We start from the raw sequence: 10,049 nt of genomic DNA, 5'->3' as shown, positions 1-10,049 counted from the left end.
CGTGTCAAATGACATGGCATACCAAGTCAAATAAAGAAGCCAATAGGATCATGCCATATGTCAATATGACAAGCCCATTCGCTAAAACCCATTATGTCATATCACTTGAATATGATTGGCCGAAGGAAAATCTGTTTTCATCATAATTTCTCTATTCCACAACTATAAATAGGGGTCCTCATAATTTAGAAAAGGGATTAGAATTCTAACAAGAAGCCATAGAGAGCTCGTGGATCAAACGCCACAGATTTCTCTACAAGCTACAAGCTACAAGTTCAAGAATTCAAGATCAAGTTCAAGAGCAAGTGAAGATCAAGTTCGTCAAGTTCAAGAACAACTCAAGATCAAGACCACCAGATTAAAGAACAAGCCCAAAAGCCCTTGAATTCAAGTACAAGATCAAGTTCAAGAACTAGTGAAGATCAAGCTCATCAAGTTCAAGAGAAAGTGAAGATCAAGTTTATCAAATCCATAAATCAAGATCAAAACCACAAGATTCAAGATCAAGCCCAAAAACCCTTGAATTCAAGTATAAGCCGAGATCAAATTCATCAAGTTCAACTAAATTCAAGATCAAGCTCAAGAGCCCTTGAATTTATAGTTGAAAAGACGAATCAAAGGATATATAAAGATTTTAACACTCATATTCAAAAATCAAATACTACGATTGTTGCGATATTTTTTAGTCTTGATACAGATAATGATAGACTAGTTCCCAACTCAGATGAAGATGCCAACACCAGTCCAATCAGAACTCCAAGTTCTAATGAAGAATATAAAAGTAATGATTATCAAGACGCTCAAGGCCCATATGAAGATGATAATTCAGGCATGAGCTTCGACTCCATTGCCTTGCATAATCTGGATACTTAAGCTTTGGATACGTTCGGAATACAAAGACAACGATGATACAGCCAAAACAATAGATGCTAAAGAGATAAGATTCTTGTGAATAGCACACCAATAATGTAAAAGTTAGTACATAGTGTGTCATGCGGGTATGCCCACAAATGTCTTGTAAGTGCTTTCATTTTATCATTACCCTCCAAGGGAAAAACTGTTGACAAGCACGCGTATGTCAGTCAGAAAGAAAAATTAATAATGCATGTGAAGATGAGTCCCACTGAGCATCCGACGCGCATTATTAAAGGAATCTTATCAGGATGTCGGCCATCAATAATTGGGCCACGTAGCTTATTTTAAAACCTTTCGTTTCCTATCTCTAATGTCTATATAAGAGATAGTTGTGTGAGTTAGAAAGACATATTTGGAAAAATAGAAAGAACCTTTTAATTGTACAGTAGTCTGTTTTATTTTATATTCGCGGTATAATAATCAATATCTAGACCATACGTCTCTATATGAAGGATGTCTTTTCATAAATTTTTTGATCGTGCTTTGATCTGTATTACTAGTTTATATTCTAAACGTGATATGGTGTCTATCAAATATTCTAGTCTATAGTTATCCTCTTTGGTATAATTAAGCCACTTATATTGCGTATACAATTGTTGTAGCTTGACTTTTGTTTCTTGTAAAGCTTGATTATTCTTGAAGGGTCTACGCATATCTTGTTCCAGAAACTTCTTGCTCTAATACCAAATTAATATGCTTTAGATAAAAGATGTGATTACACGTTGGTTTTGTTCAAATAAGTTGTAAATCTTACTCAGTACTCCCTCTCTCTCGTTTTAGTTTCATCATGCTTGTTTAGTAAGTAAATCCTGAATATCTCCATTTTTACTTTTTTTTTTTAAAAAAATTACCCTGTTCATCTCTCCTTCGGAACCTATGTTCTTAAAAACTTCTTCTTTAACCACACCCCGAATATATGTCTGGCAACAAATACGTCCTTTGTTCATGACGGACTTTCAAGGCCAGGAGTCCTAGGAATTTACAGGTTAATCCATCGTTGTTATTAAGAAGTTCAGAAGTTAACCATATACTAAGGGCAAACAATTATGACTGTATAACAGTTTACATATGAAAACCATAAAGTAACAACATACTAAACATATTTTTGGGGGGATTTTTGAAATAAAACATCATAAAACTTACATGAATCGACAGAGAGAGGTTTTCCTTTCGGGAACCCCGAAGAGCTTTGCAAAGAAGTTGAAAACTTTATACAAACACACTTGTTATTATTCAAACTTTAGTACAAGTCAGGGATAGTTGTAGAAGATTAGCTTTATTATACATGAAAGGAGATGTGTTAAGGGTTTTTTAAGATTTTTTTTTTTTCTAAGTGTTCTTTCTATTTTTTCAAATCTGTCTTTCTAACTCACACAACTCATTTAAAACTTCACTTTTCAATTTAAGACCTCAAATTCATATATCAACCCCAAATCTGTTTCCGACGACTCTCCTAGATCAATTTCCCCATTCCAAAGCTGATGGAACTGACAGAATCCTGTTCCGAGTCTCGTAGCTCCATTTGGTACCAAAATCCACTTTTTCACCTCTTAACTCTACAGAACTCAAGAATATGCCCATTTGATTGTCTATTAAGATTTTAACACATTCAACCACATAAACTAAACAAATAATACTCAGGGACACTAATGATAGAGGTAAAATAGTAATTTCGCACAAATTTCCGAAAATGACCCTCAGGGTCATTACAAAAGGTGAAAGTGTTTATTATTTATTTGAATTTAAATTTTACACCATAACCACTTTTAGCAGATTAGATAATATTGGGGTCTTTTTTTAATATATATTTTATTTTATCATTTCTGTTATGCATAATAAAACTTATTAATTTTAATTTCACGTTATACAAAATTTACCCATTATAAAACGTAAATAGATAAATAGTCAATCAATATCTCTATTTATATGTTACAGTAATACAAAATTATAATTTAAAATAAATAATCAACCAACTCTATTTATATTTTGTAATAATACGAAGTTATCATTTAAACTAAAATATAATAGATAAATTTAAATAATAAAAAAGATTTGAGCAAAGAAATAAAAGTTTAGAAATAAATTTAATTCCAGGAATAAGAAAATGGACAAAAATGGAGAGTGCGAATGAGGGTGGGAAGATAATATTAATGTTATGAAGTATTTAGACAATACACATATTATTGTCCATAAATTTAAAATTGAAGAGATGCATGTGAACAATTGAATAAAAATTAATTTTTTTTATAGTAAACAAAATAAATATATCTATTTTATATTAATAAAAAGAGCTCTTGATTATATAAAGTCAAGTGATAAACTAATAACAATTAATATTAGTGATCTAATAACTTAAAATAGTGAACAATGCGAAAACGAAAACTATGAAACATAATTTTTTTTTGACTTACATGATTCATCGTCTCTATATAATATTTGATTATGAAGGGATGGATCGGTACATTTCATTGAGGAGAAATATAATAATTGCACTTTTTAAAAGTAATACTCCTTCCATCTTATTTTATATGACACCCTTTGACTTGACATGATTTTTAAAAAAATATATAATAAAATATAAGATAAAATTTTATATATATTTTTAGAAAGTGTTTAACTTAAATTTTAAATTATAAACACTTCTAACACAGTAGAATATTTTGGAGTCTTTTTCTAATCTATATTTCATTTATGTTATCATACATAACAAAATTATCTATTCTAATTTCTATATTTTGATATAAGAGAAAGAAAACTCAACTGGTTATTCTTTGAACACAAAAAAAATAATTTAATTCAAAGTTAAATTAGAGAAAAGTGAAATAATTAAAATACAATAGAAAAAATGTAAACGGGGGTTGGGGGTGGGGTGGGGGGAGATGAACTATTTTTTATAATATAACGACGTACTTAGATAATACACATATTATTATTTATAATTTTTAAACGTGAGAAATGGGAGAAACGTAGAATAAAATTTTTAATTATTTTTGATAATCAAAAATCTTTATATTGTAAATAATATAATAAGAAAAAAATATTAAACGCAAATTTTTTATTGTTAATTACATAATTATTTTCAGTCATGTAGATTTTGATTAGAGGTAGGGTAGGGGGGGGGGGAGATATTAACAATCTAATAGGTATAGATTTTGAATAATATAATTAAAAAATATGAAGAATAAAAGTCTTTTCTTTTTACGATTACATGAATATTTTTTTCCCGTATAAACTGGATTAAAGGTCGGGATATTAAAGTCATGGGGTATTAGTAAGTTAAATTAGAGAAACGCAAAGTAATTAAAATACAATAGAAAAAATGTAAATGGGGGTTGGGGTGGGGGGGGTGGGGGGATGAACTATTTTTGATAATATAATGATGTAATTAGATAATACACATATTATTATATTTATGAATTTTAAACGGGAGAAATGAGAGAAAAGTAGAATAAAAATTTAAATTATTTTTGACAATCAAAAATCTTTATATTGTAAATAATATAATAAGAAAAAAATATTAAACGCAAAAGCTTTATTGTTAATTACATGATTGTTTTCACTCATATAGATTTTGATTAGAGGTAGGGTAAGAGAGAAGAGGGGGGGGGGGGGGGAGATATTAACAATCTAATATGTTTAGATTTTGAATAATATAATTTAAAAATATGAAGAATAAACGACTTTTCTTTTTACGATTACATGTGTTGACACCCAAATTTGACCATCTACAACGCAAATTAGCTATCGAGTTTCTTTGAATTTTGAATATTTTGAAATAATTGACTTTTATAAAAAAAAAAGATATTTTCATGTTATTCTTAACTATTTTTATCTTTTTTATAAATTTTAGTATAATATGCATATTTCTATATAACTATATCTTTGATTACTATTTATGTGGTTATTCGAAAATTATCTCAAAAAATTTTATTTTTTACTAGATACAATGTTAGTTAGGTTGGTTTAATTATAATTTGTATTTTTGAATTTTTTAGTTTTTTCTAAAAAAACAAAAAAAACTATTCTCCCACATCGAAAATTAATGAACAATTTGAGATTTTTGGAGCCTATATAAAGGCTCATATTCTTATTAAGAAGTGAGAGGTTTTTTAACCGCCCAAAGTTAGAATTATTTTTAACTTGGTTAGGATTTTGAACACTTGTCCCCAGCCTAAAAGTTGTGAAATTTTTTAACTTTCAATCTATATTTTTCTTCAAGGAAATTAGGAGATTGAAGTCGAAATTTAGGCTAAGAACAGTGTTCTTATAACATCGAACCCACGAAGGTTCGAGTCTAAAATTTAATTTTTTCTTTTTGTGGATTGGAGTTTCATCAAGCTCTTGGGTGGTGGTGAAGTCTTTTTCTGCTCGTCGTCTTCAGTCTTACTGCCCGTAAAGAGGTAAAATCTTTTCTCAGCTTTATTTTATTTAATTATTTCATGTTTTATATTTAGTTGATTCGTAGTCTTATTTTTTTTAGTTAGCATGTATTAAGGAATAATTAGATTAATGATAGAAATTTCTTATAGTTAGCATGTGTTAGGATTAGTTAGCTATCATGTGTTAGGATTATTTCATGAAAGCTCTTAGTTTTGTTTATTATTTTTTCAAGTAGTTTTCTTTGACAATATAGATTTTCATGTTTTCAATTTCTTCTTTTAACATGATTTAGATAACAAAAATATGCTTAAAGTTGTTATTTAATTAGAACTTTCATGGCCTAATTGATTTAATTCTTTCTTTAAAATTGAGCTAGTTAGCATGTTGTTAGTCACTTCTAGGATGCCTATCAATTTGATAACTTAAAATATCATGATATATCCCTTGGTTTAACTTAAAATAAGTAAATGCTTATGTAATTTTATTTTGGTGCATGTGATATCAATTCGAGTCCATTTTTGGAATCCATCCTTGTATATCATTGAGTTTTGAGTCTCACATCGTCTTGCTCGAATTGCGAAAAAGTTGATACATGAAAAAGAAGCTAATATACATGATTTGAATATTGATATTGGGCTGTATACATGGAATGCATGTTTAAAACAGTGTCATATACACTAATATATAGTATCTATACAGTCTGATATGCAAGAAAATAATATTGTATACACTGATATACAGTATATATATATATAGTCCGATATACAGTGATATATAGAAGATATAGGGAACAAACAGGTGGTATACATTGTGTATATAGTTCGATATACAGAAATAATATTGTATACACTGTATATAGTGTATATACAGTTCGATATACAGTGTATATACAACCGCAATATATAGTGGAATTGTGCTTAAGGTCCAAAACGCAGATGACCCAACAACTTAGTCCAGACGTACATAAACTAAGTGTCGGACCATATTTTCATGTGTTATTTATTGTTTATTTATATTGATTCGGGTTGTAATAATTTATTTACTTATTTTATTTATGTTTGCTTAGATATTAATTTTAATTTGTTTTAACTTAATTAGATTCCCCTAAAGATAAATCAATTCATGTTAATTTACTCTTTTAATGATTTTCTACCTTACTTAGTCATTTGATAAACTTTTACTTTTTTTATATACATATATTATTATTTTCAATGTTTAAGTTTCATTTTTTTTCTAAAAAATAATTTTAAAGTTTTCGTTTCCTTTTAAATTAATATTTTCAAAAGTTAGTCAAATAAATTTTTAAATCGTCAGATAACCGCGCGTTAGCGGTCACTTTGAATGTTTAACACCTTCTCAAAGTGGAAATAAGAACCTCGTTCCTTTTTCTCTGAATTTTTAAGACTTAAATCTGTTAGGGTCTTTTAAATTAAGTTTTCTTAATTTCTTTAAAAATTTAAGTGACGACTCTTCTTTTCTAAAATTGATTTTTTCTCTAAATGAAATGATCAAAAATATTTGTTTAATATTATTCGCGCATCGTGCGGATACGTATACTAATTGTATAAAAAACTTTTTAAAAAAAATTAATTAGAAAAATCTTTATTTATAGAGATTATGGGATCTTGTGCCGATATGATTGTTCTCTGCCTTGTATATTAGGACAAAAAGTAAAAACATAAAGGAAAGGAAGATAATTACATCGAACCTCCTCAGAAAATATATGAAAGTTGGCTACACTCAATAAAAAATTACTACTACATTAGTAATATTTGGTTATTGAATCCTTATGCAATCCAATTTCACAATTTCTTTCTCTAGTTATATTCCATACGTGTGGGAGGTGTAAATGAGCGAGTTTTGATTGTCAAAAAATGAAATACTTTCAAAAATTATAATTTAAAATTTATTTATTATATAAATAGATAATCTTTAGGAATTTGTAATAGCATATATCTCTATTATAAATATAGTGTAATATTAAAAACAAATTGGAAGACGAAGAATTTTGCCAATATAAAATAAAAAGGAAACTAGGGAGGAGGGAATCTTTATGTGACTACCATTATCAGGGTTTTTTGAGGAATTAGTTGAGAAAAAAATAAATTTATTCATGTTGGATATACGTTATGGACTGTGGGAGGGTGATATTTTTTGAGGAATTATTTGAGAAAAAAAGGGAATTTTGTCTGCTTAATTGATATACTCTCTTAGTCCCAATTTATATGAGTTAGTTTGACTTGATATGAATTTTTAAAATTTATGATCTAAAATAAGTAATAGATATTTGTCTGGCTAGAAATCATAAAAATAAAATAAATATTTTAAAGTTAAATTGTTACTAAATATAGAAATATGTCATTTTTTTTTGGAGGGACAGAAAAAGAAAGTAGGTCACATAAACTGAGACGAGACGGAGAAGTATTACTATTTATTTTTAAAATATGTAATATCTTTATTAATATTTTATAATTACATAAAGTTCTTTGTATTCGAGGGCTTATAAATATGATCCTTCTCCATGAAAGAAATCACCACATGATAAACTTATTCTATTTATTCATTATTAGCAATATAATTCAAAGTGTGTTTGCAAATATGGCTGCTAATCATCCACCAGTCAACAACTTTGCTATTTTCTTCATTCTTCTCTTGGCGATGACTATAGCAGGTTTATATATAGTGTTATTTTTCTTATTAATTTTACGAAATTCATGCTCATGCACGGATGGGCACACCGCGTATAATAATTTTGGCTTCGACCCTATATTTATGTTAAGAAAATTCATTTAATATATATAAGTAACATATCCAAAATCTTGTAAGTTACATCTTTTAGAGTTCAAAATCTATAAAATGAAAATCTTAACTACGTCTCTATCATGTATTAAGAAACGTTAAAACATAATTATATCAATAATAAGCATATCATGATGTGCATGAGCTTTTTGTGAGCACTCTTTGTGAAAAATAAAGATGATTTTTTGGATGGTCAAATAATCCTAGATATTTAGTGTAACTTTCTAGAATTCTGTAGAGTTACTTGTTGTATCTAAGAAATGTGTAGATGTTCTAGAAAATGAAATGTTTGTAGTTAATTATAGAATAATCTAGAGTAGTATCTTAAGAAAATTCTACTAAACTTTTCTCTGTAGATGTATCTAGAAGAATTTCTAGAACCATCCATGAACAAGTATAAATATGCGTGGTCTTGTACATTTGTAACAACCCAAAAACAAACTTAAATCAAAGAGTCTTCATCAACAAGTTCTCCTTTTCAAAATATTCCTTCTCATTTCTAGCTTCCTCTTTTTTAGTTGAATCTTTCGATCTTAGTTAACGATCTTGGGCTAGCAGAAGGTCTCCCTAATTATACTTTTCTTCTACTATTCTCTACACTCTTAGTGTCAGTCTATTAAATTTATATGAATATTTGTATGTGCACGTACAAATATATAGTATTTTTTGAATTCTTAGATTGATGTTAATTTCATTATATATAAAATGCAGTTGATATGCCAAAATTACAAGTTATGGGATCTTGTGGCGATGATTGTTCTTCTAACAGTGAGTGTGGTGGCTGGACTGCTTGTCAGTGGTGTTGGGAGAAGACGGATTTTAATGGTAATAGTTACCGCTCCTGCAGCATCTTGCCATGAACAATATCACTAGCTGGAAATGCTTTCATTGTTTATATATATCTGCTACCTCTAAATATATACTTATGTATTTGTTTCTGATTTGCGTTTGTGTTTCTTTTTTCCTTTTTAACAATAAGTTTATTGTAGTGTTGTCTTTATATGTTCTTTCCCTTCTATAACATATAGCTCTAATTAGTTTGGTGTGAAGGAATATCAATGTAGTATTAATATTGGCTTGTGTAAACCATAACATCCCCAATATGGTCTCTTTTAATTAGTTATTTTCATTTTTAATCAAAATTGTCTTGTGGTGGCAAGGGTTTTGATTTGATTTTAGTTTCGAATTCTACCTTGTATGTTAGGAAAAAAATTAAATACATAAACAAAAGAAATATAATTAATCGAACTTTAGAATTATACGAAGTTAGATATGCATGCCAATAAATTACAAATGTAAACAAAAAATATTAGACTAAATACATAAAAATTTTCTGAACTTGTCCGCTAAACTTACTTTAGCACTTTAAGTTTATAGGTAATTATTTACCTTCCTAATCTCATTTCAAGTAAATTTAAATCCACTTAAATTGTTGATGTGACAAACAAAAAAAGCGCATAAAAGATAAAAAAAATAAAGAGAAAAAACAATTGGGTGCCTTTTTTTTTTTTTTTCCAGACAATAATATTTTTCTTCCTCACAACCCACCACACTTATCCACCAACAACCCCACCCCTTCTTCTTCCTCACACCCCATCACCCCCTACAACCGCCACCACCTTCACCACTCCCTTCTTCTTCTTCTTCTTCTTCGACGAACCCCCCTCCCCACCTTATTTCTCCTTATTCGAAACCCTCCACCCCCACCACATTTCTTGTTCTTCGAACCCCTTCCTCCCACCAGCACCCATCTTTCTCCTTTTTCGAACCCCACTTCCCTCAGCCAACACCTGTCTCACCCCTTTCTTCTTCGTCTTCGAACTCCCCCGGCCCCCCTCCACTTTCTTTCTTCTTCTTCGAAAACCTCCACCCCATTACTTTCAATCAGTAAATGAGAATTTCTTCATCTCAAATTATTCTTGCTTATTCTTAGATGAACAAAAAAAAAAACCAGC

At 29.0% G+C, this 10,049-nt stretch overlaps 1 protein-coding gene across 1 annotated transcript; it reads left to right on the top strand.

Annotated features, from left to right (window-relative positions):
- Positions 1–7,801: 7,801 nt before the first annotated feature.
- Positions 7,802–9,166, top strand: LOC129900858 (fruit-specific protein-like). The gene is made up of 2 exons (XM_055975937.1): positions 7,802–7,966; positions 8,806–9,166. The coding sequence occupies exons 1-2, from the start codon at positions 7,804–7,806 to the stop codon at positions 8,952–8,954; spliced, it is 312 nt and encodes a 103-aa protein (XP_055831912.1). The 5' UTR covers positions 7,802–7,803; the 3' UTR covers positions 8,955–9,166.
- The last annotated feature ends 883 nt before the right edge of the window (positions 9,167–10,049 follow it).

Source organism: Solanum dulcamara, chromosome 8, assembly GCF_947179165.1.
Source record: "Solanum dulcamara chromosome 8, daSolDulc1.2, whole genome shotgun sequence".
NCBI classification, from domain to species: domain Eukaryota; kingdom Viridiplantae; phylum Streptophyta; class Magnoliopsida; order Solanales; family Solanaceae; genus Solanum; species Solanum dulcamara.
Note: the sequence above shows the minus strand (reverse complement) of the source record. Positions and strands in the feature narration are given on the sequence as shown.